At 52.2% G+C, this 27,443-nt stretch overlaps 1 protein-coding gene across 6 annotated transcripts in view; it reads left to right on the top strand.

The window, feature by feature from the left end:
* Positions 1-26,276, top strand: part of LOC122447858 (ninein-like protein) — a 115,181-nt gene extending 88,905 nt beyond the window's left edge. For 4 of the 6 annotated variants that reach the window (XM_043478560.1, XM_043478559.1, XM_043478561.1 and 1 more), the window contains 11 exons: positions 2,570-2,675; positions 4,599-4,708; positions 5,675-5,808; positions 10,520-10,567; positions 10,701-10,805; positions 11,818-11,887; positions 17,238-17,396; positions 18,044-18,157; positions 22,145-22,315; positions 23,486-23,599; positions 25,309-26,276. In XM_043478560.1, coding sequence (XP_043334495.1) covers positions 2,570-2,675; positions 4,599-4,708; positions 5,675-5,808; positions 10,520-10,567; positions 10,701-10,805; positions 11,818-11,887; positions 17,238-17,396; positions 18,044-18,157; positions 22,145-22,315; positions 23,486-23,599; positions 25,309-25,500 — 1,323 coding nt within the window. In that variant the 3' untranslated portion in view covers positions 25,501-26,276. Of the gene's footprint in view, positions 1-2,569; positions 2,676-4,598; positions 4,709-5,674; positions 5,809-10,519; positions 10,568-10,700; positions 10,806-11,817; positions 11,888-17,237; positions 17,397-18,043; positions 18,158-22,144; positions 22,316-23,485; positions 23,600-25,200 lie in introns of all 6 variants that reach the window. The other 2 variants (XM_043478564.1, XM_043478563.1) reach the window with 2 other exon arrangements.
* Positions 26,277-27,443: the final 1,167 nt, after the last annotated feature.

The raw sequence follows: 27,443 nt of genomic DNA, 5'->3' as shown, positions 1-27,443 counted from the left end.
GTGCTCACCTGTGTAACCCTTATCAGAGACCGAGTGGTGTGGGGGCTTTGTGGTTAACTTTCTGGAAGGAACTCTCCTTCCTGCTGTGTTTTCTCCCCCACTTTGCGCACCTGTGACTAACCAGCAGTAAATACGTTGCTTTAGTGCACCTGAATCTTTTCATACAGGTGTAACCCCCTTTGTTTTTTTCACACGACTGTCACCTAACTGTTGCTACTCATTTCACTTTTGATTCTTGAAATTTTACTTTTTGAAATTTTGGCAAAAAAATTTTACATTTTAGTGCTACTTATTTAGAGATTTTCCCTCTTTTGGGGGAATATTTTTGGCTGTTTCAAACTATCATTGAGAACGTTAACTTTTTTTTTTTTAATTTGAGAATAATTTTGAATACACAGCGGTGCAAATGTCTGGGCAGCCAGCCCCTCTGTGTGTGCTGACTCAGCCTGGCTGGCACCGCCTTCCTCTCCAGTGCTTTCTGAGCTGCTGTTGAAACCCCACCCTCTCCTGCTTTCTTGCTGAGCTCACCTCTCCTGCTAAAGCTAACCAGAAGAGAAGCCTTGAAGGTTCCAGAGCACTCAGACCTAGGGCTTTTCTGTGTGCAGTGGTCTTGCTGCCTTTCTCGGCTCTTGGGGCAGCACCCTGTGACTGCCTTCAGCATGCACAGGCACCCCAAATTCACACGCGGCCCACACCAAAGCAGGCACCTGGCTCCCCAGCCCTGCTGGATGCAGCCTGGATGGGCAGGCTGGGACCCAGGACAGTGCATGTCATCCTTAGGAGCTTAGAACAGAGAAGTCTGCCTAGCATATTACCTTAAGGACCTGTTTTCTGGCTCTGCTGAATTTGTGGGGCATGTCTATGGTCTTACAGTAGCCATTTGAGGGGTAGAAGGAACCACTGAAGGGGCAGGGCATTGAGTAGAAATGATTCTGTTGATGTTTCCGGCCATATCAGCACTGCTAAGTAAAAAGAACAGTCACATGTGTACTTCCAAGTTTTCCAGTGGTCACGTTAAAAAAGGTAAAAAGAGAAAAAGGTAAAAAGAAATAGGTGACATTCATTTTAATAACATTTTATTTACTCCATTACTTTCACAGTGTCATCATTTCAACATGTAATCAATATAATCACATTTTAAGTGGGAGATTTTGCATCCCTCTGTGGGAGCCTGGTCTTTAAGATCATTGTAGCGTATATGCTGCACACCTCGATCCAGACTGACCACGTCAGAGATGCTCGGTGGCCTGTGTGGGGTCACTGAGCGGCGGGGCGCCGGGGCGCACACACCCGCCGCCCCACGGGCCTCCCTGCAGCTCTCGCGTCCTGGCCTTGCCCTTTCCCCCGGGACAGAGGTGCTCGCTCTGGGGAGATTGCGTGTTTGCTCAGGAGTTTCTGAAGGAGGTTCAGTGACCCTAGTAAACATGCGCTTCCTCTAAGATCTGCAGGGCCTGTCCCTTCTCCCCTGTGGCCTAGAGCCGTCGGTTAGAGGCTCCTCCTCCCAGGGCGGGTGTGGACACAGGCCAGGCACTGGCCTCCAGGGAGTTCAGAAAGAACTGACAAGAGCTGCCTGCAGAGGAAACTCAGATTAAAAAATCAGAGAGGAGGGACTGCCCTGGTGGCCCAGTGGTTAAGACTGCACTCCCGATGCAGGGTCATGGGTGTGATCTCTGGTTGGAGAACTAGGATCCTGCAGACTTCATGGCGCGGCCCCCGAAAACGGAAAATTAAAGAGGGACGTGGGGCCTTGATGCTGTGTGTGGCGTTGGCTGCTTTGGCCTCCCCCAGAGCCAGGGTACCGGGGGAGGAGCCAGCTGGAAGTGGCATCGCATGCAGCGTCCTCCAGGTGGGGTGACCACGGCCCAGCCGAGGCGGGGGGTGGGGGGGAGGAGCACGTGGACTCACCGTCTCGGGCCCATGTGTTGCTCGGGTCGAGGGACCACCTGGGAGAGCGGACTGGGAACGCTGCCCTTCCTGGTCCTGTATAAGACAGGTACCAAGTGGGCTTGTTGAGTTACGTTTCATTCTTTGGGTGGATAAACGATGCTTGTTACAGACGCGACCCTACCTCTTTTATTTTTCCCTCTGTGCTATGCAGCTTGCAGGATCTTAGTTCCCTAACCAGGGAGCAAACCCGCATCCCCTGCAGGGAAAGCACTCAGTCCTAACCGCTGCACCACCAGGAAGGTCCCAGAGACCCTTCCTCTTAAGCCTCATGTCCCCCCAAATCTCCCCTACCCCTTATGAGCATACTCCCCCAACCTCTTGTGGTTTCAGGTGTTAAAAGCTCTCTGTGTTTTCTCCATTTCTCATTTTCACTGCACTTTTTTCCCCCTGAGTCCCTTCTGTGTGTCCAGTGATGGAAGGTGGTGCCAGGCATAAGAAGTTGGGAAATGACTCCTGCTCCTTGTTGCTCCTGGAGCAGTTCGGGTCTGGTGTCGGTTCCCCGTCCTGGACGTCAGGACCCGCTCTGCTGGGGCCTGAACTTTTCTCCGGGTGCTGGCTCCATGCCCCGCTCCTGGGCCTGGTGGCCGCAGTGGCTGGAGGAAGTGTCTGGCTCTGCCCACAGGACCTGCAGGACTGCAATGACGAGCTGCAGGCCGCCCTGGAAAGCCTGCAGGCACAGACGGCCCCGAGTCGGCACAGCCACCTGCGCCTGGGACACGGCCCGGCAGGTAGGCGCTGGGTGCTTGGAGGTGGTGCGTCTGTTGGGAGGTGGTGGGTCACGTGCTCCTGCCCCGGGGATGGGGCGGTGGGCCAGCCCGCTGCGCAGGGGTCACAAGTCCTACGGACCACTTATGTGGGAGAAGGGTCCTATCTGAGGCCAGGGATTTAGGCAACCCAGAGCCCCAAGGGAGATGGAGGAGGATGAAGGTCCTACTGCTTGGACAGTGTAAGTGGCGAAGGTTACAATGAACTTGCTGTGACCTCAGGGCAGGCGTGTCCCCTGTGAGCCTCCTAAGGCAGGGGGGATGGAAGGAGATGCCCCTGGGGAGGGTCATCTGGGGAGGGGAGCAGAGAGCGGGCTGGGGGTGATGGGGGACGGCCTGTGATGTCTCTGACAAGGGCAGCCCACTTCAGCTGTCCTCGGGCCTCCGAGGGAAGCCGGGTGAGTCTTCTGTGCACCTGGCCTCTGAGGGAGACCCTCACGTGCACCTGCAGCTGTGGACTCTGCTGGGCCCCGAGCCACAGCCCTGCTCCTCAGCCAGGGGTGGTTGGCGTGTGGCTGCTGTCATCCATTCCTCGATGAGTGTCAGCGGCCCCTGTGGCCACAGGGAAGGGGGTGATGGTCTTTACCCCTCGACGGGCCTGAGCTGCATGGAATGTGTGGCCCTTGTTGAGATCCAGGACCTGCGCCCCAGGTATGGTGGCCAGAAGGCTCTGGGTCATAGCACCAGAGGGAACCCCGAGCTTCGTGTTGGCGCCGAAGCAGCCAGAGCGCTCTCCCGGCTGGAGACTTTTCTCTTCCCCTCACCCCCATCTGGCCTTGGAGCGTCCATCAGCCCCTTCTAAGGAGGAGGGGCGGTCAGGACAGCAGTGCTGTGGTGCAGGGGTCACATGGGTGGTGGAGACCGGACTGGCCGTGCATCCAACCGGGGCCATTCCTGCCCCATGAAGCAGCTTCCTGTTGTCAGGGCGATGGGATGCTCTCTTCCCTCAGATGCTTATCCCAAGTTCTCTCGGCCTGATGTTGCCGAGTCTGTCCCTGTTTTTCATGGAAAACATTTTGGGAATTGAAAAGAGCAGGCAAAAAAAAAAATTAAAAATTAAAAATTAAAAAAAAAAAAGAAAAAAGAAAAGAGCAGGCAAGAGATTAGCATGTGTCTGCTCCCTTCACTTTCCAGCCCATCAACCGACATGGATGAAACCCCAGCGGTGGCCACACTCACATTCTGAATCAAGCCTTGAGTGTGCCCCCACCATGCATGGCATGGGGGACCCTGGGCCCAGGAGGCCTGGCCGTGCTGTGGGTCCACGAGCACCTCTTTGCGATGAGCTGTAAGGGTGGGTGATGTTGCTGGTGGGGAGGATCTTCGGGACCAGGTGTAGCTCCCACCCCCTCCCTATGATCTGTCGGAGCCTGAGTCCACGACAGCTTAGTTTGAGTGACATTTTCCTTGAGACCCCTCATGCTTTTATGTGATGTAACAGTGAGCAATGAGGGCCTCTGAAAAAAGGAGGAAGCTAAAATAAAGCTGGAAGACATGGCTTTGTCAGGCCTCGTCCTGAAGTGCTGTCTGAGCCCTGGTCACGTTTTCCTGTTGTCCCCACCCCTCTGTGTGCCTGCCGTGGTCAAAGTGGCAGGCATGTACCCCATAGAGCCTGAGAGATCTGGCAGGAGGCCTCCTCCTTGTTTCTACCTTTGAGTGACCTGTGTTCTGGCAAAGACTCGAAATGCTGACCTGTGCAAATGCCAACTTGGAGAACTTGGCAGAGCAGACAGTCCCTGGCCCGTGGCCTCTGAGCACCAGTGCCGCCTTCCTCTTGCAGAAAGGGCCCACAGAAGGCGGTGCTTCCTGCAGGGTCAGCTTGGAGGTTGGATCAGATCGCGTGGTGTCCTGGGCAGAACATCAATGGACATGTCCTCTTATTTTCAGGCACCATCATGTTCGTGGGTGATTCCGGCCCAGCGAGTATAGAAACAGAGATCATGTTGGAGCAGCTGAAGGAGCGTTACCAAGAACTCAGGATCCAGCTGGAGACCCAGGTGAGGGGACTGAGGGAGGCCACAGAGGTCGGGGAACTTCCTGCTGCTGAGACGCGTCTGCGCACACGTGTGCCCATAGTGAGTGCCCTCCCTCCACCCCATTTGGAAGGAGGCAGTTCAGAAGGAATAGCTAATAACGGGAGGGAACAGAGTCCCTCCCCATGTCCGGAGGCTGGTGCAGAGGCCAGAACTCCCTGTTTGCCCTGCACTGGGAAGTCAGAGCCCCCGGCTCTGTTGCAGCTGAAGCAGATTCTGGGAGCAGAATCTTAGTTCCTGGGATTGCCCTGCACCAGGGGCTCCCCAGGTGGCACTTGTGGAGAAGAGGAGCTATGTTGCCAAGACAGGACACATAAAAGATGCGGGTTCGATCCCTGAGTTGGGAAGATCCCCTGGAGGAGAGCATGGCAACCACTCCAGCCTTCTTCCCTGGAGAATCCCACGGACAAAGGAGCCTGGTGGGCTACAGTCCACAGGGTCACACAGAGTTGGACACGACTGCAGCGCCTTGGCACTCAGGGGCTCCTAGGCCTCCCTGGCCAAGCCTGTCTTCTCTGGTGAATGTGTCTCTTGCTCTGTTACTTGATTGTGTGGGGTTTGTGGAGGGATGGTGCCCACGGCTTGTCGGGTCACCATGGCCACGGGGCGGTCCTGCTCCTGGGTTCCTGCTGTGGCCTTGCCTTCCAGGCCTCGTGGAGGTGTTGTTCCCTCCTACCCTCCTCCTGCGGCTGCCTGCCAGGCCGCCATCCTCCCTTCTGCACCTGCAGGGCCTCCCCCCAAGGCTGCAGCGGAGGTTACAAGAAGCAATGGAAGCAGGTGGCGACACAAGCCATGGGGGCCCTTTCACGGGCCCCTGCGCCCTGTTGAAGCTGGGCCACCCGCTGTTTTGGTGCTGCCCCGGCAGCCTTGACCCATCAAGTGGATGGTGTCTGGGTGCCCCGGTTGACATCACTCCTCCTCTCTCCTCAGGTTAGTGACCACGAGAGGGAGACGGAGGTGATGAAAAGGGCCTTTGCAGAGGAGAGGAGGCAGCTGGAGTGGGGCCACGCGTGGCGGCTGAGCCAGGAGAGGACACGGCTGCAAGAGGCGCTCCAGCAGCTCAGGTCTGCCACCCCTGCCTTGCGGGATCTCAGGTCCAAGGTTCATTGCCCAGAACCCGGATTTGAAATTGAATTTGGGCAGATGGCTCAGAGTCACAAGTACTCGTTAACCTGAGTGGTGAGCCCTGAAAGAACAGGTTATTTTACAAAGGTACTGACTTTTCTTTCTGCCGCACTGTGCACATGGCCTGAGAGATCTTAGTTCCCTCACCAGGGATCGAACTTGTGCCCCTGTGGTGGACGCAGGGAGCCATCACCACTGGACTGCCAGGGATGTCCCAAAGAGTCTAACTTTAAAAATACGGAGTCCCTCATCTGTCATGTCGTGACTTCTAGGGAGGTGGATAAAAGGCCTAAATGCCCCCAAATAATGGGAAAGGCCTTTAGAGTTAGTGGAGTTCTTGAAAGAAACAGATTTGTGAGCAAAGGAGAGAGAAGGTTTATTTGGACAACGGGAGCATGATCTTCTGTGCTAGAGAAGAAGGGCCCACACGCCCATCCTCTGGGCCCCACCAGGAAGCGGGGGGCTGGAGAGGCCTGAGGGGAGGCTAGAGGTGGGGAGGCATCTGTGAGCGGGTGACGGGAGCACTCAGGTGTGCAGCCTGGCCCTCCTCCCCGGCCCCCCTGGGGCTCAGGCCGGCACCCACTCCATCTCAGGAGCCCAGGACTCTAGAAGGGCTTTTCCAGGAGCCTCGCAGCAGCACACAGGAGATGACCCGGGTGACTGCAGGCAGGCACAGCTGCGTGTTGTGGTTGCGGCTCTATGCACTGTTTCTTTGGCCCTGTGAGCACCCACACAGCACTCCCGCAGGCTCCCCGCGTCCTGTGGAGACAGAGGCTTCGTGAGGTGTTGTGTCCCTTGTCTGGGCAGAGGACACTGGCCCACTGCACATGCAGGTGTGGCCAGGTGAGGCACCAGCTCCTGACTGCTAGGTGACCATCGCACGTTGCTTCACCAGTAAACAGATCATGTGGGATTTATGATAAGCCAAGGAATAAGTGTCAGTGCACCTCCAAGCTTGAGAAAGGAAATACTAGCATAGCCAGTGGCCCCAGACTCTGTTCCCAGGCCCCCGTCACGTCTCCCCAAGGCATCTGGATTGTGTATCACCCTCTAGACCTGCTCTAGGCGTCTGCCTCAGACGCGGGGTTCCCCCAACGACGTGGAGCCTTGGTCGTGGTGGGCTGACTTCTGAATTCCCTGCTCCATGAAGCAGAGGTGGTGCTGGGCTTCACAAGTGGCACGGAGCCTCAGGTGAATGTGTGGACCCACTGTTACTATTGCAGCTGCGATCAAAGGCTGGTCTCGGCCCCAGTGGACCTGCGAGTCCACATCAGGCCCCAGGCACACTCGGGGGCCTTCAGTGTGGGAGCAGCCCAGCGGCCACACGCCCTCTCTGCCGTCTGTCTCGGGCACTTCCTGTGGACAGGCACAGGAGCCCAGTGCTGTCCTAGTGCTCCACCCAGGCCCTGGGGCCGGCGGGCTGTGCTGGTCCTCTCTGCTTCTCCTGACTCATGGCATGCCTTGGCCTGTTGGCCCCACAGCTAACATCTAGGTTCCCATCTCAGTGGTGTCTGGATCATTGGACGGGGTTTCCTGGGCACCTGCCACGTGCTGTCACAGCCGGGGCTGCAGCCGGGAGTGAGACAGGTGTTTACAGCTTTCAGCCCCAGGGGTGGGTGGAGAAGGCTCCATTCTCTGACATCTGTACCCCTTGTTACAGGCCTGTTCAGATCTTATGTTTCCTCCTGGGTCTGTCTTGGTAGATTGTTTCAAGGCATTTGGACATGGTTGTTTTTCAAAACTCCAGACTGGGCGTTTTACTGAATGGTCCTCAGCTTGAATGCCTGGTTAGATGCCTTCTTTATGGGACCATCTTCTTTACTCTGATGTGTGGTCTTTAGTGAAACTATCTTTAGAGTACCTTCCCTCAGTTTTTGTTTATCTGAAAATGTCTCAGATTCTCTCCCATTTCTGAAGGCCGTTCTTCCTAGGAGCACAAGCCTTGATGCGCAGTTGAAGGCTGCGCTCTGCCCTCTGACCTGGGCAGGCTGCTGTGAGTGAGCATCCATTTTCCATTGCTGTGGTGATGAGTTACCACAGTCAGAGGCTTAAAGCATCACAACTTAGGATTTCACGGTGCTCGAGCTTGGAAATCAGAAGTGGGTATGACTGGGCGGGAATCTCGGTGTTGGCAGCCACCTTCTTTTCTGGATGCTCTGGAGGAAACCTGCAGACCTCCCATTCTTGATCCACATCTTCCTCTTCTAAGGCCAGCAGTGACTGGTTGGTCCTCCTCGCGCTCCATCCTGACTCCCAGTCTTCTGCCTGCTCCTCCACAGAGGAGGGCCCTAGTGGACAGTCTAGGACACTCTTTCCATCTAAGGGCAGTGAATTAGCAGCTTTAATTCTGTTTGTTGCGTTGATTCCCCTTTGCTATGAAATAGCACATTTGCAGGTTCTGGATGCAGGCGTCTTTTAGAGGCTGTTTTTCTGCCCCCACAGGAGGTGAGCTGAGTTGTGTCCTCTGGTTGCTATTAGCTTCTCCATCTTTTGTGGTTTTCCTTTGGTATGTTTAGGTGTGTATTTCTTTCGTTTTAACTTTTTATTGAAGTTTTAGATGCACACACACAAAAGTACACACGTGTATGCATGCAACTGGAAGAATTTTGATGAATTGGACACATCTGTGTCACCAGCACCCAGAACACGTCCCCCAGGGTCACTATTCCAAGTCGGGATAGTGGTAACCCCTGGGGGGACTCTGGGGAGCCCCATTTTTTGTTCTCGGTGCTGGTATACCTAAGAATGGAATTGTCTAGTCTTAGGGCATAGATGCGGTTGTCTTTTTACTTACCATACTTAGAAATACTATGCCTGTTGAATATATAGATTTGCGTCCTGTGAAAATCTTTTAGACATTCTTTGTGAAATATTGCCTCTCCCCTCAGTGGCGTTTTTAGTTGGATGTATGATATTAGATCTTTTCACTTTTCCTCCTTTTCTTAACCACTGTTTCATTTCTTCCATCTTCTTTTCTGTAGATGACACGTTCTGGTTACTTTTTCATGTCTCTGTGTTCCAGGTCAGTGATTCTTTCTTCAGCTATATCTAATCTGCCAGTGAGCTTTTATTTTGACAGTTTTTTTTTTTTTCATTTTCAAACATTCTATTTGGTCCTGCCTGACCGTTTCTGATAGCTTCTTGTTGCTTGCTTGTTCATTTTTTTATTTCCATCTTTTATTTCAGTAAACATTTAATAATATTTATCCAAAGTTTTTATCTGATAATTGCAACATCTGGGATCTAATTCTGTTGTTTTGGCTTCTTCTGACTCTCTTAAGTGGTCCTTTCCCACATTCATTGTGGTGACCTTTGATTGTGAGCTCGTGCTTACATGATGTTCATCTGTGGGAATCCTGAGAGCTGTAGTAGAGGGTTCTCCCTGCAGAAAGGATGTGTTTTGCTTTTGCTGAGAAGACTTGGGAGCCTCTTAATCTGAGACCACTTTAACCTCTTCCAGGGAACCAGCCCACCACATGCGGCCCTTGTGTGGTTTCTCCACACTGATGTAGGTGTTGGCCTCAGGGTAACCCCATCTTTGGGTTCCTTAATGCTCACAGCTTTGGTTTCAGCATTCAGGTTTTTGTTTAAGGGCCCCTGGAGGTTTCTATAACCTTCTGTGAGGACACCAGACGTTAGATGATCAGCTTTGCACAGGTTCTGGTTGTCTGGTGAATGTGGAGGACTGGGATAAGGCAACCACCATCTTATTCGAGGTCCAGGAAACAGGAAACCCCCCCCACCCTGCACCCCAACCCCGGCACCCACTTGCACACACACACACCTGCCTTGAAGCAATTTTGTCTTCCATCTAGGAGCCTGAATGACAGTTCACAACACAGACCTCATTTGTGATCACTCTCCTTGAAACCCTCCACGTATTTTAAAATTCCATTGACTTCTATGTCTTCATTTTTCTCTTTAGTTCCTCATGAGAAAAATGAAATCGCACTTATGCCTATGAAGGAGATACTTCTGCTTGATATTATAAGAATAATACATTAAACATATGAGGTCATATGCTTTGAGTACTTTAGATTGAGAAAACTAGAAGCTAATGCCAGATAGAGACCTACTGTTTAGGGGAATGTCAGTGTGACCAACATTTATTAAGGATAGATTTTCAGGGCACCAGGCATGGGTTTCAAGCTGCCTCCCTGTGATCTTTATTGGTCAATTGCTCATCTGTTGCACCTCAATGGAGTTACCGTCCAGGGAGATTAAGAGCATCAGAAGCCAAGGACTCCAGGCAGACTTGGCCTGGGCAGCCTCTGTCAGTACTTGCTTTCCTCTCCTGAAGGTTCCAGATTACATTGGATCACCCTCTGTCCGCTGATGTGGGCATCTTTCCAGTTTCCTCCAGTGCTGACCTCAGGGTGTAGGATAGGGGGCACTCCCCATAGGATTCAGCTTCCTGAGTCCTTGTGTTCCTCAGCTTTGTGCTCGGGGTCCCTGGGGAGATTTCCTTGCAACAACCTCGTGAGGACTCTCACCCAGCATCTTGCTTTGGTGCCAGCTGTGAGCACGCTGACGTTTCAGTGAAGGTAAGGAGATGCAGGAACGGGCCAGCTGTAAACACAGAGAACCAAGGGGCTGAATACGCTAATCAATGGCTCTTTCAGGAGCTAAGAAAGCTTTGTTTTTCTGTAGCTTATCTCTTGGGAGATGCAAACCAGAGCAAGTTAACACTGGATACAGGTAAGGAACTGGTGCCTTGTGTCCTCATCCAGGGAAGGAAAGTGTGGCTGGGGGTCATTGCAAGACCAGACTCTGTCGGGTGACCAGCTCCTTGAATTCCCACTCTTCTTTCTTTTTAAAATTTGTCATCCAGAATCGAGTTGGAAAAGCTGTCTGAAGAAAACACACTTTTGAAAAATGAGTTGGGGAGGATCCGACAAGAGCTTGAAGCTTCAGAAAGGACAGAGGCTGCACAGAGGTAAGGACCAGCTTAGTGGTCCCACCCCAACCACCCATCGCGGACACGGTTTGCTCATTGTAGAAGAAGCTCAGAGGGCATTGCTGTAGAAAGTGGGACGTGTTCACAGATTCCACATTCCAGGAACAGTCAGCAGAGACCTGTGCTGCCCTGCGACCAGCCTTGATGGGCACGGGAGGGCTCAGGCGTCCTACAGAAATACTGCACAACGTGCTCCAGGGCCGGAGGAGGCATCCTGCATTCCTGTAGGGCAAGAGGGCCTCTCGCAGCCTTCCTGGGCCAGTGGACTCGGTTTGTTCTGGTCCTGGTAGTGGTTTCAGCTGTGCTTCTGTCCAAGCTTCATTCCTGGTCTGTGGATTTCAGTGTGAGAGAGTCAGGGGCCTAGGGCAGGGGCCTGAGCACTGAGGCAGGAGCTGTGTGTATTGTGGAGGGACACCCGTCAGTGGATTTCAGCTTTCACCATCAGCGCCTCATCTGAGGAGGGTTTGGCTTTTTTTTTTTTTTTCCAAATAAAATTCAAATGAGCTCAGCTCTAAACTGCCGAGAATGTGGTTTTGATTTGATAAAAGTGCCTGATGATTAAAGTGTGGAATCCAGAGTGGATGGTCACCCAGCGATCTCGATTACATTACAGCAGTTCTGAAATCCGAAAGGTTTCCCTTCAGGAACCGTTTCCCCTAAGTTTGGTGCCGGGACCCCTTTGACAGCAGACGTCAGCAAATGTAAGGCTGTGTTGATCGTTATGCTTCTGGGTGTGACGAGCACTCCCCTGAGCTGGAGAGAGATTACCGTGTGCTGTGCAACTGAGGAATGTCGTGGAGGGTTTGTTCTTAGTGCTGGCAGGGTGCCTCTGGTTCCCAGGCTGGGATCCAATTGACCAGCAGCGGGAACAGTGCAGGACAGTGACAGACCCGTGGCCATAAGGTATTGAGAGCAGGTGTACACACCAGCCACCACGGTGACCGTGAGCAGTGACTGCTCAGTGATACTGTTAACTTTGCTTCTTCAACAGGAAGGAAATTGAGGTTTTAAAGAGAGACAAGGAAAAGGCCTGCTCTGAGATGGAAGAGCTCTGCACACAGGTTAAGTATTGACCCCTGGCATGAAACGGATGCTCCCCTCCCTTTTCCATTGTTTTGAAATAATCTCAAACTTACAAAAAGGAAACACAACATTTTTATGAAAGTTACCAGAGTTGCTGGCCCATCAGCCCCGTCCCTCTCCAAGTTGGGAAATCAGTGTGGATATGACGGGTTGAGGCCCTGTCAGCCACAATCAGGACCTCGTGGCTTCAGTCTGCCTGTCCTTGTTCTTAGGACCTGGTGCTTTTGAAGGTTATAAGCAGCTGTTTTATGGTGTGTCTAGAACTTATCATTGAATTCAGATTATGTGGGGATATCCCCTTCTAATTCCATCCTGTCCAGGGACGGAAGCTTTAGTGACATCCTTAGATTCTTGATCAGGTGGTTTTGGCCAGGCTTCTTTACAAAGTTACTTTCCCTTGGTAACTACTGAACATTTTATGGGAAATTCCTTTGATATGATGTGAATGTTCTGTTCTTCATCTAACTCTCACCCAATTGTTCTCCCTGTTTTATTCAATGGGTTATAATATATTACCATCAGCATTTATTTTCATGATCCATTGTCCCAGATTTGGCCAATAAGAGCCCCCTCCGGGTGAGTTCTGGGCCCTCGAGACAGGTCCTGGTCATTATTTGAGCACTTCCTTACTTTCTAGTGTCCCATGATATTCCAGGTTCATCTGGTACTTCCCTTGCCCCAACCCTGGAAGCAATCATTTCTCCAAGGAATGCTTGGTGACTTTCAGCTCAGAGTGGTACTTGGAGACCAAGATTTGGGTCCTGGGAATGCTCACCACTCCTGGGGCATGACCATGTCCAAATGCAGTCAGTGCATGGAACTAGGGAGTGTATATTTATTATGCTCACATGCACGTGGTTTCAGGTAGATTTATTTGTACACCTCTCTACCGAAAAATCATAAATTCAAACTGCAATTCCACAAGGATGATTCTAGCTTTCTCTCTTTCTGTATTTATAACTTATTTCTCTAGCAGTGAAAAGCCTGGTCTCCCTCATCCTCAGTGGATGGACTTACTGTTTGATCGTCCCCTTTAGCCTGCACGTGAATGCCCTCCTCACTGTGTTGCAGCATTGCCCGTCACACTGGTCTCCCTCTGCCCCATGAACAAATGCTTTCTGCACTTGGTCTCACTTACTGGCTTTCGTACCGAAGCACACAACTTGGAGGGCTTCCCTTGTGACTCAGCTGGTAAAGAATCCACCTGCAGTGCCGGAGACCTGGGATTGGTCCCTGGGTTGGGAAGATCCCCTGGAGAAGGGAAAGGCTACCCACTCCAGTATGCTGGCCTGGAGAATTCCATACACTGTATAGTCCATGAGGTTGCAAAGAATTGGACACAACTTAGCTGCTTTCACTTCACTTCACATAGCTTGGATGTCATTCTTTTATTTTTTTTAATTTTTTAAAAAATTGAAATTATTACTGATAATTGCAGGCTCACATGTGGTTATAAGACATGTATTACAGAGGAATACACTTTGTCCAGTTTCCCCCAGTGGTCACACTTTGTGAAACTTTAGTATAGTATCTGTGTTCGTTTCCTAGTGCTACCATAGCAAAGCACCACAGACTGAGGGGCTTATACAACAGAGGTTTATTTCCTCACAGTTCTCGGAGTTGGCAGTTCAAGGTCAGGGCAGGGCTGGTTTCTTCTGAGGCCGGTCTCTTTGGTTTGTATACAATTGTCCTCCCTGTGTCCTCACATGGTCATCCTTCAGATGTGTCTGTGTCGTCATCTTTTATTAGGGCACCAGCATACTGGATTCATACGACCTCGTTTTACCTTAATCACCTCTTTCAAGACCCCATCTCCAACTGCAGTCCCTCTGTACTGTACTCCAGTATTGGAGGTTTGGGCTTCAACATGTGATTTGTGGTGTGAGGGGGCGCAAGTCAACCCTTGATGAGCATCACAGTCAAGCTATTGACATTGATACAATCCGTAGGTCTTACTTCCCCAGGTTTGGGGGGAGTTGTTCTTTATCTTGGGGGAAGGTCTTCGTTGCCCCATGGCTTGTGGCATCTTAGTTCCACAACCAGGGATGGAACCCCAGTGTCCTGCCTCGGAAGGCAGATTCTTAACCACAGGACCACCCAGAAAGGCCACATGCTTCCACAGTTTTACTTCTGTACTCATGTGGGTGTCATGTCTATACGGTTTTATTCCCTGTGCAGGTTCATGTCTCCACAACCACAGCTGCAGCTCCACAAGGTCCTTCATACTGTTCATTCACAACTACGTCCACCATCTATCTTCCTGCCCACCTACCCCAGCCTCAACCCCTGAAAACCACTAACTGTCCTTCATTTCCAAAATTGTGTCATTTCACAAGTGACACAAAAGGAATCGTACAGAATGAGATCTTTGGGATTGCCTTTCCTCACATAGCATGATTCCCTGCCGTGTGTCCACAGTTTGTTTCTTCCTGTCGCTGGATGGTATTCCAAGGTGTTAATGTCCCACAGCTTGTCTTCACTTCAGTTCAGCTGCTCAGTCGTGTCTGACTCTTTGCGACCCCATGGTTTGTGGCACACCCGGCTTCCCTATCCATCACCAACACCCAGAGCTTGCTCAGGCTCACGTCCATCGAGTTGGTGATGCCATCCAACCATCTCGTCCTCTGTCGTCCCCTTCTCCTCCTGCCTTCAATCTTTCCCAGTATCAGGGTCTTTTCCAATGAGTCAATTCTTCGCATCAGGTGGCCACAGTATTGGAGCTTCAGCTTCAGCATCAGTCCCTCCAGTGAACACCCAGGACTGATCTCCTTTGGGATAGACTGGTTGGATCTCCTTGCAGTCCTAGGGTCTCTCAAGAGTCTTCTCCAACACCACAGTTCAAAAGCATCAATTCTTCAGCACTCAACTCTCTTTATGGTACAACTCTCACATCCATCATGACCACTGGAAAAACCATAGCTTTGACTAGACGGACCTTTGTACACTTTCTAATATGCTGTCTAGCTTGCCCTAGATATATGGATATATAGGCCAGTATAGCTTTCCTTCCTTGGAGCAAGCGTCTTTTCATTTCATGGCTGCAGTCACCATCTGCAGTGATTTTGGAGCCCACGAAAATAAAGTCTGTCACTGTTTCCACTGTTTCCCCATCTATTTGCCAAGAAGTGATGGGACTGGATGCCATGATCTTAGTTTTTTGAATGTTGAGTTTTAAGCCAACTTTTTCACTCTCCTCTTTCACTTTCATCAGGAGGCTCTGCAGTTCCTCTGCTTTCTGCCATCAGGGTGGTGTCATCTGCATATCTGAGGTTATTAATATTTCTCCCGGCAGTCGTGATTCCAGCTTGTGCTTCATCCAGCCCAGCATTTCACGTGATGTACTCTGCATATAAGTTAAATAATCAGGGTGACCAATATACAACCTTGACGTACTCCTTTCCCAATTTGGAAACAGCTTGTCTTAATGTTCACCTTTTAAGAGACAGCTGGGCTGATTCCAGTTTTGGGCTGTCACAGAAGCTGCAATGAACATTCCTAGGCAGGTGTTTGTGTGGATGTAGGTTTTCATTTCACGGGATAAATGCCCAGGACAGGAATTGCTGATCTGTACCGCAGTTGCATGTCTAGTTTTATATGAAATTGCCCAGCTGTTATCCAGAGCGGCTACTAACAGTTTATGTTCCCGCCAGCAGTGTATGCTAGGTCCAGTTGCCCCACATCCCTGTCCACACTTGGTGTTGTTGCTCTTATTTTAGCCACTCCAGTAGGTGAGTGACCCTGAGTCAGAACAGCTAGAGCAGGCTCTAGTTGGTTATCCTCTTCCCCTCGCCGATTCCGGCCTGGTAAAGAAGGAGGTTTCCCTTGAGGGCAGAGAGCAGAACGCTCTGTGCACTTCAGAACAGTCGCCGTCCTAGTCTGCTCAGGCTCCATACAGAATGCCACAAGCAGGCGGCTTAAACTACAGGAGTTTGTTTCCCAAGGTTCTCAAGGCCAAGCTCAAGGCGGGGCTGGCTTGGTTCCCATGAGGCTCTCCCACGCTTGTGGGCAGCCCCCTCTCACTGTGTCTCCTTATAAAGTCACTGTCCCATTGGGTTAGGACCCCACCTTGTGAGCACATTTAACCGTAATGACCTGTTAGCAGCCTTGTCTCCAGACAGTGGTGACTTTGTGGACCCGGTTCTACCCACGGCAGCCACTCTGTTTAGGCCTCCAGCCTTTGACTCCTGGTGAGCTGTGACGCTCTTTGCCTGTTTTTCTTTCCGGTTTTCAGAACATTGGTTTGCCCTGTGACTTCAGTTCTCTGATGGATCTCAGAAGAGTTGTTGACTCTTAGTTACTCAGCTTTTTCTTTGTTCTTGTTGGGAGTGACGACTTCCAGACTCTTTCCAGGCCAGGGCACAAATGGTATTTTGTTTCTCACGTGGGTTTCTGCACCTTTACTGTCAGGACATAGAAGCATAGTAGATTTTCACCTGCCGACCTTGTGTCCTTGCTGAGTTCCCACCCACTCTGGGAGTGCTTTTGTCTGCTCTGGTTTCTCAGACACCTGCTGTACCCTGGAGAGACCCACAGTTCCCATCTGCCTCTTCCCACCCCTGCCTGCCTCCCCCTGAGCCTGGCTGATAAGGTGGAACACCCGCCCTGGGGCGACAATGATGCACCTGCCTAGCTGTGCATGAACCCTGCTCCGAGGTACAGAGGGCTTCAGACCCTCAGCCTCCAGAGCAATTGCTAGGGAAAAGCAGAGGAGCAAAACATGGTTTGTGTGAAAGTGTGTGACGCACGGTTGGAGATAATGCGCTTCCTGTGTCACCTGTTGGCTGCTGTTTATCCCAGGCCGCACCGCCAGTGTCCAGCATCCACTGTCTGCCAAGTGGGTGATTTCATCAGTGTGCTGTGTTTAATGACAGTGATCAGATTGTTGAAGAGAATCACGTGCCTTAGGTTTAGCTAGGGTTTTTTGTTTTTTGTTTTCCTTCAACATGTTTAAGATAATGTCAAAAATAACCATGGGAGAAATGAGAAAATTATGCCAGTTCTCCAGAGCAGTGATGGGATGTTGATGGGGTGTGAGCGCTCCTGATGGAGTGTGAACGCTCCTGGTGCCCAGCGTTTGGTTCTTGGGGGATGGATCAGAGTTCATCCTCCATGCAGTGGCCTGAGAGCCCATCACTCTGGGGACACTGAGTGAGCGCCTCACCCACTAGTTGCTGATAGCACCCCGCCCCCAGCTGTGATGACCAAAATGGTCTCCAAAGATTGCTAAGCATCCCCTGGGGAGAAGAGTGTCCTGGTTGAGGACACCTGGGATGCTGCTGGCTTAAAAAAATAACTTGTCTACCTGTGTTTTCTCCCTTTTTGTTCCAGAGTCACAAGTGTAGGGATGAACTGTCCCAGCTCAACCACAGGGTCGTGCAGGTTGGAGACGAGGCCTCTACCCACCAGGCCCAAAGCGAGAAGAATCACATCACCGTCCAGCTGCTGACAGGCAGACTAGAGGAGGCTGAACTCCAGGAGGAGCTGCAGGTGAATTGTGGGAGGAGCTGCAGGTGAATTGTGGATAAGGCAGGGAGGGGCAGGCAGCCTGGCTTAAAACAGACCAGGGACAGCCCTGACGTGCCTGGAGGTAAAGCGAGGGGCTTCACAAGCAAGTGCTGAAAAATGTGTGAACTTTAGCAGCTTTTGCAAAGCCTGATGATAGGACCCTAAATTGGGATGACCTCTCCAGAGGTCATTATGGCAAAACATACATCAAGAATGGTCAAGAACGTTGATGTGCCCTGACTTCATGATTCTACTGTGGGAACTTTACTGAACATTATCTGTGGACTTAGCTGAACCTATTTTCATTGTGCTGGTGCTTTTAATAGCACAAAAGAATTGGAATCAGCTTTGAATCATCAACCATATTGACTAAGTCAGTAATAACCACGTTTTTGAATAGTGTCTAATGCTCTGGACATTGTAAGAGAGAAAGCATGGCCTACGATGTCGTGGTGGCAGCATGTGTGTGTGTGTGTGGTGGAAGGGCCAGGAGATACAGCACATCGGGTGTGCTGCTATCACGGATGACTTAAATTTTGTAGTTCTTGCCTTTCTGAAGTTTCTGCATTAAACACGTATCACGTTGCTAATGTTCTTCTTATACTTGTGAAACCGACATTTAAAAACAGGGTAACCAAATCCGAAAACTTGAACTTGAACTTGACCGCGTGACTCAGGAACGTCAGAGCCTGAGACTGGCCCATTCACAGCTGAGAGAAGCCCTTGAAGAGAGTCGGGACCAGGTGGGTGTGCACGGGGGTCCCGGGCTGAGAGGGGTCAGCCTCGCCTCTGACCGCCTGCATGGGACTCGTCTGGCCAAGGGCGTCACGGGGCTGGCTGAGGTCACACGGCTAGGGGGGCACCCTCCAGGCCCAGGACGAAGTCAGGACCCGTCCAGGGTCAGGTGGAACACACGTGAACCGTGTGAAGGGCTGTGCCTGTTTGCTCCCGAGGGCAGGAGTCCATACAGCTCCTCTGGGTGCACCGTCTGCAGGTGGAGGAGCCAGGGAGCACGGCAGCTGGGCTCCGAGGCTCAGGCCGTGGGCGGCGCAGCCCCCGAGGTGACCAGCTCCTCGCCCCCAGCGGAGCCTGGGTGTGACACGCCTGTGGGTGTGCGCCCACTGCCCTGCCCAGCATTTGTCCAGTGCTTGCCAGGCTCAGAGGTGCAGCGGTGGGGAGGCAGGGAGCTCGTGGGCTGGGACACACAGATGTGAGCCGAGCAGGCCCAGGAGGGGTGGCGGTGCCTGCCAGCGTGAGGTGCTGGGACGCAGCGCTGGTTCTTCCGAGGAGCTCGAGCAGCAGGAGAGGAGGGAGGTGACGGTGTGATATGGGGTGTGCTTGGAGGGCCAGGGCCTGCAGGGGGAAGGGGCTGTGAGAGAGGGTCCCTACGCCTTGTGTCTCTGCTCAGCCTGGCACCAGGTTCCCCACCCCTGGACTTAGCTGTGGACACCTGGTGGCCTGGGTTGCAGAAGGGTCTGTCTGCATGTGGGACTCCTCTCTGTCCAGGGTCTGAGGAGGGGCTGGCAGACCCCTGTGGGCCCAGCCCCCCAGTGTCAGCAGGCACTTTCTCCAAGGTGTGTCTGTGTAGTGGTGGTTCCCTTCCCTGTTTGTAGTGCAAAAGGAACCTTGAGAAATTGCTGGACTGGTTTGAGCCTTTGAGGCGAAGAAGACAGACCCACCCATGGGCAGCAGGGCTGGGCTGCTGGAGGCTTCCATGCCCCCTGGGGTGGGGGGATGCCCAGCACTCAGCCGCTGTCACAGGCAGGAGGAAATGCTGTGAGGCAGCTGGTGTCACCTTTTGTGAGTTAGATGAGGACCCCCCGAGACGCACCTGGATGAAAGTGTGCAGATAGCGTAAGGTGCTTACAGGGCATCTAGGGACCATCGGGGGGTGCAGAGGTGAGGGTGCATCCAGAGCCTTGGGGAGGGAGTGGTCCTGAGGTCACGGGGCCCGCAGGGGAGCCTGGCATCGAAAAGGGCTCTTACACGGGCAGCGTCCTGGGATGCTGTGGATGGGGGCCCCTGCGCTGGCCTCTCTGTGGCATCGGGTCCTCGTGGCGTGGCAACGAAGTGCCCAATGAGGGCAGACAAGCATCTGGTCTTCTGAGCACTGCGCCGGGGGGTTCCTTAGCATCACTGTCCCACATTTGGCCAGGCCAGCCTGAATTCAGGGTGGAAAGGTCCGCCGTTGTCTGAGGGGCTCACTGCCCCAGCCCAGCACCCAGAACACGGAGGCCCTGGCTTCCTGGGTGCGGGGGCCCCACTTCTCTTCTGGGGACGTCCTGCCTTCTCACATTGCGGTCGAGCAGGGCTCTCAGGAGCGGGCCTACCCTCCATCTACACCTTGATTTATAAGGAGGGCCTCGGGCGCTCAGCTGGGCCGTGCTGAAATTCTGCCTGGCCAAGGAGAGTGTACGGCAAGGCCTGTGGTCAGGCTTCAGGGCTCAGCACAGCATCGGCTGCAGGAGGCAGCAAGGCACCCAGGCACATGTGCGGGACTCAGACATGGGCTGGAGTGACTGCATAGTGATCATCCGAAGCTCTGACGCCGCGGGGAGGCGGCTACGTCTGGTGGAGGGTGTGTGAGAACCTTCCTCCCCTCTCTTCATCCCAGGAGCGTGGCAGCTGCTCCGCTGGACCCGTGTGTGTGGTGTGCCTCTGGGGTCTGTCCGCGGAAACTGCCCGGGGTGGCCCCTCAGACACGCAGTGACACAGGACGGTGAGGGCAGTGGGGCTGTGGCTCACGGTTTCACCCGTGCCCGGGGTGGCCCGTGCCCTCCTCCCCGGCTGCCGGGGTCCAGCCCCAGCAGGGTCCAGGGGAACCCTCAGGATGAACGGCGTCGGCGAATGAGAGAGAGAGACAGTGAGACAAAGCTCGGGGGCTAAGTCTGAAGTTTATTTTTGCATGGCCCCTTTATACCCTTAACAACATCTTTTTGGGGGAAGTGCATATTGCTTACACACAGGTCATCTCAAAACATTACAGCAACTTGACCTTCAACAGAAACAGGATGTCACCCGCATACTTTTTGTTCACAGGAGTCTTTCTTATCATTTGGCCTTCAGGCCTGCTAAATTTTATGGCTTGCATCTGGTGTGACTTAAGCAACTTCAGTAGCCAACCCTGTTTTTCTTGTAATTAATCTATTTTCTTTCTAATAGGCGTCATCTCCATGGGAACTAGATAGGATTACATTTTTACAGAACAGAAATGCGAAGGACTGCAAAAACAGCAGATATGGCACAAAACAGGCTTAGTCTAAAAGTTAACTACCTGCAAGAAGTCACCAGCTAATCTCTATCTAAACTGTTTTCTATTAGGCACATTTGTGGCTATAATATTTGTGGAGCTTTTCTCGCCCCGTGGAGGGACCTATGCTTAATAGTTTCTTTTGTTAGCGTCCTGTGCTTCGGATGTTTAGAACAATCATGAGCATTTTGTGCAGAGAGAGCACACATTTATCAAACAAGCCAGAATGCCAGCAAAAGGGTTTGAATTGAAGCATTTCTTTCATCCCTGGCCCCTTCATAGGGTACCAGCGTCCAGGAGATTTATTAATTAGGGTTTTAAGTTGGTCCTCATTCAGTGAAAGAGGAGCAGGAGAGCTCTCGGCAGGCAACACAAGAATCTGCAACAGGGCAAACAAGAACAACAGCAGAAAAAGTGGGGGGGGGGGGGAGGAGTGCTACAGGGTGGGGTAGAGGCCGAGGCCAACCTGGAGGGTCCCTTATTCTAGACGGCCTTGCCTTTCAGGTTTCTTCCTCGTGACCTTGTCATGGATGGGGTCCCGGCCAGCCTTGCCTGCCCGGTCTTTTCTTCACGACCTCGTCACAGGCGGGACGTCCCATAATGGCTCCCAGCACCCGGCCTGCCCTCAGCAGGGCCCCTGGTGGAGCCGCCAGCTCTCCCGTCCACGGGGTCTCAGAGGGCAGTTCTGTGTGCTCCAGCCGAGGCCGCCGGAGCCCGTGGTGTAAACGGTGTTTGACGGCCTCCCAGGTGCTCCGTGCAGGGAAAGCTCTGGACAGCCTGGTGCCAGCGATCCTGTGGTTTCTGTGCCCAGGGAGCAGTGTCCCAGTCCGTCCACATCCACGCCCCGCCAGACGCTGTGCAACCACCTCCAGGGCCCTGGCCACAGCCCGTCTCAGGAGCGTGAGCTGTACATTTAGAGGGAGGCTGCTCTATGCGGCTGGTGTGGGTCCCGTTATGGAAGGAATTAAACCCAGTGAAGAACCCAGGAGGTAAACAGGACAGAATAACTTGATCCTCCCAGGATCCGGCATGAGGTCACTGGGAGGGCTACAGGCAGGCCTTCCATGCTCTCAGGGCGCAGAAGCGCCCCTGAATGGACTTTGTGTTAGTCGCTCCGTCCTGTCCGATTCTTTGCAACCCCATGGACTTTAGCCTGCCAAGCTCCTCTGTCCGTGGGATTCTCCAGGCAAGAATACTGGAGTGGGTTGCTATCCCCTTCTCCAGGGGATGTTCCCAACTCAGGGACCAAATCCACGTATCCTGTGTCTCCTGCATTGCAGGTGGATTCTTTAGTGTCTGAACTACCAGGAAATGGAGTGTGGGCATCAGATAAACGGATTCTTTAGAAATCGTGGGCTTTCCTGGACAGGCCCTTCTCCTGGGGGGTGGCCTTCCAGGTAGAGATGCAGTTTTCTGTGCCTGGTGGTGACCTGAAGGTCTGGGCAGTCACCCCACAACCGCTGTGCCTTTTCCCTGGCAGCTGTATGGAGCCACCCAGAGGCTGTGGCTGGCCCGGTCCCAGCACGCCCAGCACGTGCGGCAGCTGCAGGAGGAGATGGCAGAGCGCGAGCCCGCAGGCCGCGTGGCCGAGCTGCAGCAGTTGCTGGAAGGGGAGCAGCGGGCGGCTTGGCGGCTCCAGGAGGAGGCGCAGGTGAGTGGGGACAGGGCTGGGGGGCCAGCTGGGGGTGACAGGGAGGGTGCGCTAGGATCTCAGGTGCCAAGGGGAGGACAGCCTGACAGCCCTTCCACCATGAGGGATGTTTATGGAAACCATGGGATCCAACTTCCACTGGGAACTGGTGGGTGCTGAGCGGCCGACCCTGACGTCCCCCAACCTGTTTTCTGGGCTGCGTGTGTCTGCAGCCAGCCACACATGTGACCTGCTTCCAGGTCTGAAAGGTGGTGATAGAAGGGCACCAGCAGAGGGATGGGCAGGGATAGCTCTTCAGGAGTGCATGCAGGTGCAAAGGTCCTGAGGTGGGCTGTGTTTGGCATGTATAACAGCAGCAAGGGGTGGGGAGATGGTTGGACAAGAGGTCAGCACAGTGACAGCACGGACTTGGGGAGCCCTGCTGTGTGCCAGCCTCTCATGGAGAAACAGAGTTGCTGCCTTAAAAGGGCAGCAGAACAGTGGCTCAGAGCGTGCACTGCAGGGGACTGGATCCTGGCTCCACCACCTGAGCCGAGTGATTTAACTGAGTGAGTGACTTAACTTTCTGTGCTCCGATTTCTTTGAACCTCTGGAGGCAGTGGTTCCCACCTCAGAGCAGTCTCTCAGGCATCAGTGAGTGAGCACCTCAAAGTGCGAGCCTGGGAAGCACATTTGGGTCCTCAAAGTTCACGTGTCAGTGGGAGGGTGAGGAGGGGCAGAGGGCCAGGTGCTTTCCTGAGCAAGGAATTTGTGCAAGATTGGAAAGGTGGGAAAATCTGCCAGTTGTAAAACACAAATTCTAACGAAGAATGGCCTTAAAGCATTATGCAAACACATTGTGCTGGAGAGACATTTAAGCTAGGACAGATTATTGACAAAGGAAATGTAGTCAGAGATCCTCTAGAAAGACTACCATGTTTGGGGAAACTCACCTTTGAGTCATCTAGGGTTAAGATCCTAGGACAAGGAGTCTCTTATCTGCTCACACTACAGTGAGAAATGAAGCTTTGTGGCTTGTGAGACATTTCTAACCATTTGTCCCTATAGATGAAAGCTTAGCCAGATGCTCAGATTTTGTACACTTCAGCTGATTTCCATTCTAAAGTAAATAAGCCTGAGATGATTCTTTTTAAAATGTACCATGCTGATCTCTAACCTCCTCTTGTTCAGGAAGCACATGAAAAACACCTGAAAGCAAGAGAAGAGCGGGTGGAGGAGGTGGAAATGATTTTGAAGAACATGGAAGTGCTCCTCCAAGAGAAAGTGGGTGAGCTGAAGGAACAGGTGAGTGATGGACGCCTCGTTTGGGCATCCAGGTAGCTGATGAGGGAGACAGGACCCAAGAGAACCCTGTGTCCTGCGGAAGTGCTGAGGAGGGGAGAGGAGGGCAGGGAGAGAGGGGAGAGAGAGGCCTTGCTGTCCTGTGAGGTCGGCTTGGTGCTCTAGGAAGTGAAATGTGAGCATCTGTGGAAATACTTCTTTCACACAGGGACTAAATGTGGTTTACTGGAGCGCCCTGGGCCGCAGGTCCCCAGTTCTAGTCTCTCTGTGCAGGCTGCCCGCTCCAGACCCCCACTCCTCACCTGTGTAGCCCCTGTCCTGCTGGCACCGCCGCCCTCCAGCGTTGTCTGTCCACAGGTCCTCACTTTCCTTCCCAGCCGTCAGGCTCTTGGTGACCCCGCTACCCCCTAGTCACTCTTGGTAAAACCTCCACCCCAAGTCAATCTTGAGGCTCCTACATGCCGGGGGTGGGGGTAGGGTGGACTGTCCCAACTGCTGCCTTTCCCCCACACCCCCTCTCTGGGGGGCCCTTCCGCTCTGCCTCTGACCCCCAGCCCCTTTCCCCTCCTCTCAGTTGTGACTTGGGCTTGTGTCCCTGTGAGACCAGTAGGTCCCGGAGAAATGGCCGTGCGCTCAGCTCCCCCAGCCCCGCTTCCTCCGCCCCTTCTTCCGTCTCCTCGGCACCGCCTTCCGGAGCCAGGTCCTCCCAGCGAGTCCTCTGCTGCCTTGACAGGCGCCCCTTCCAGGCTGCCTGCTCCCAGCCGCCCGCCCACAGGGGCCCGTCTCACTCTTCAGCACGGCCCTCGGTGCGGAGCAGAGCTCCAATCGCCTGCTCCGAGCCCCGTCTTTTGGGCCCTGACAGCTGGGGAGCTCGTCTCCCCTGCCAGCCCCTCAGCACAGCAGTCATCCTCAGATATGTCTGAGCTGCCGGCCTTCCTCAGAGTAGACAACGGCTTCTCTGATGGCCTCGAGATTCTGCAGGACCTGGCCCCCTCCCCTCAGGCCCTTGCCCAGCCGGCGTGGCAGCTCTGCCTTCCTCACAGGCCTCCTGGCCGTTCCTGTCACCCCCGCATGTGCCAGCCTCTGCCCGGGAGGTTTACCCAGGCAGCCTCCCCCATGTCCCCCATGCTTCTCTCAGGGCTCTCTGTTCACCTCAGGCTCAGCTGTGTGTCCCCCGCCTGGCTTCTCTGTGAACACGCCACCTGACGCTGCGTGCTCTGCTGGCTCCTCCCGTTAGAACACGTGCCTGTGGGACTTTCAAAGCCCAAAGCCGGGACCCCTGCGTCTTTGCATCTTGACCGTGTGTCCTGTGTCCCCATCGCTGGAGCCCCTGTCGGTGTCGTGTGGGCAGCACCCAAGTAGCCTCAGCGCGCCCTGCTGACATGGTGGGCCTGCAGAGCCCGCTGAGATAAGCCAAACAGTTTGGGTGCTCCTGACAGTTTCCTTGTTGTCTTTTGGAGGCCTCCAGATTTGGGTCTTCTTGTCTTCAAGACAGCTGTACAAAGGTGGCTTAAATTTTCTCTACCACATAGTTCGTCAGTTTCCTCTCTCATGCCAGGATAACAAAACCTGTCCTTACATCCAACATGTCTCTTATTTGTAAGGTTCCCCAAGCTAGTCTGAATGCGTGTGGAGGAATAGGAAGGGAGAGCTGGTGGCGTGGCGTCCCTGCGTGAGACGTGCAGTACACTGTGGCTCTCTCCCCTCTCCAGTTTGAAAAGAGCAGACGATCTGATCTGCTGCTCAAGGAGCTCTATGTGGAAAATGCCCACCTGACAAAAGCGCTTCAAGTCACTGAAGAGAAGCAACGAGGCGCCGAGAAAAAGTCCCGATTCTTGGAAGGAAAAGTTAGAGCTCTCAGCAAACTCCTCAGCAAGATTACTACAGCTTCCCTCGCTGTGTAGACTGCTTTTCTTCCTGGAGTTCATTTTGAAAGAACGTCTTTTAAAGTAAACCACTGTGACACCATAACTTACTGTGGCTCGTTGGCTGTACACCCCCGGATAGACGAGGATTGTCATTCTGTTACCCCACAAGCATTTAATGAAGGTCTGTGTGCCAGATGCTGGGGAAACAGGTTGGAAAAGACTATACTTTTTTTTTTTTTTAGTGGTCCTTGGGTAACTTCCAGAGTTATATTCCTAATTTTGCTACTGACAAGAAAAACAGATTATGAGGTTCCCAGCAAGGTAAATGGTAAAATAAAGCAATTTTAATCTTGCACTTCTGACCTTGGCTACAGAGATTAAAATGCAAAGTCAGGGCTCTGTAGTTTTACCATTGCACTGTTAGTGCTATGGGTGTAGTCTCTGGCATTCTCGATGGTGGATCGGTGTAGACACTCCAGAAATGCTCCAGTTTCTGTAACTTTCAACTAGCGATAAGGGATAGAGGAAGGAAGCCTTTTTGTCAGGGCCTGTTCCACTATGAGGGAGGTCTAGACAGTGCTGGTGTTTCAGAGCTGTGGACTCAGGGAGGATGGTATCCATTGTGAATGCAATCTTTTCCTCACTGAAATGTCATCACACTGGAAAGTGTATTATATGTTTTAAAAAAAAGGAAAAAAGTTTAGTTTTATATCCAAGATATACATAAATTATGGTCATTTGTTTTATCAGAATAAACTACTGTAATATGAAATCACTGTATTTGCAATAAAATCCTTTTCTATTAAAACCGATTAACTTCTAAATATTTTTTAAACTAAAATATTTCAAAGATATAGAAAAATAGTTCTATAGGAAAGATTCATATGTATTACATAAACATGCAGATGTGTTAAGAAGATTGTTACAACATCTTGGACAGAAGCCCAGTCCCTGTTCTACTGCAGCCAACCTCTTTCCCCTTCCTGGTGGCAACCGCTCTCCTGAGGCTGCTGCAGGCCCCCTCCCCTCCATCTGTGTGCACATTTACTGTACTTGCTTGAATGAGAAAAACCTTAAACTGCTGGAAGAGATGGAAAGCTCAGATCTGGGGTAGGAGGACTCAACAACTTAAAGTGGACTCTTCTCTCCATGCACCTCTGGTCACTTATCCTATGACAAAGAGGCAAGGATGGAAGTGGGGAAAACCCTCTTCAATAAGTGGTGCTGGGAAATCTGGACAGCTCTGTAAAAGAATGAAATTAGAACATTCTCTGATACCATACACAAAAGTATACTCAAACTGCATCAAAGACCTACTTGGAAACTGTTAGAGGAAAACATAGGCTGAACACTGTTTGAGGGAATCTTCTGGCAGTCCAAGGGTTAAGACTCTGCACTTTCACTGCTGTGGGACTGAGTTAGATACCTGGTCAAGGAACTAGGATCCCACAAGGCCCATGGCACAGCCAAAAAAAAAAAAGCACTCTGACATAAATTGCAGAAATATCCTTTTTGATCCATGTCTTTGAGTACCGAAAATAAAAACAAAAATAAACACATGGGACTTAATTATACTTAAAAGCTTTTTCACACCAAAGGAAACAAAGAAAATAAAAAACTAACAGAGAGGGAAAAAATATTTGCAAACGAAGCAACTGACAAGGGATTAATCTCCAAAATATACAAATAGCTCATGTAGCTCTATGTCAAAAAAATAAAAATAAACAAGCAAAAACCTGATGTAGAAATGGGCAAAACAAATCAATAAAAATTAAAAATGGGCAGAAGACCTTAATAGATAGTTCTCCAAAGAAGACATACAGATTGCCAGCAGGGACATGAAATGATGGTCAGTGTCACTAATTATCAGAGCAATGCACGACAGACCTGCAATGAGGTATCACATCACACTGGTCAGAATGGCCATCATCCAAATGTCTACAGATAATAAAGGCTGGAGAGGGTATAGAGGAAAGGAA

The sequence above is a fragment of the Cervus canadensis genome, chromosome 10 (assembly GCF_019320065.1).
Source record: "Cervus canadensis isolate Bull #8, Minnesota chromosome 10, ASM1932006v1, whole genome shotgun sequence".
Lineage (NCBI taxonomy): Eukaryota > Metazoa > Chordata > Mammalia > Artiodactyla > Cervidae > Cervus > Cervus canadensis.
The sequence above is the reverse complement of the archived record's forward strand: the minus strand, read 5'-3'. Positions and strand labels throughout refer to the sequence as shown.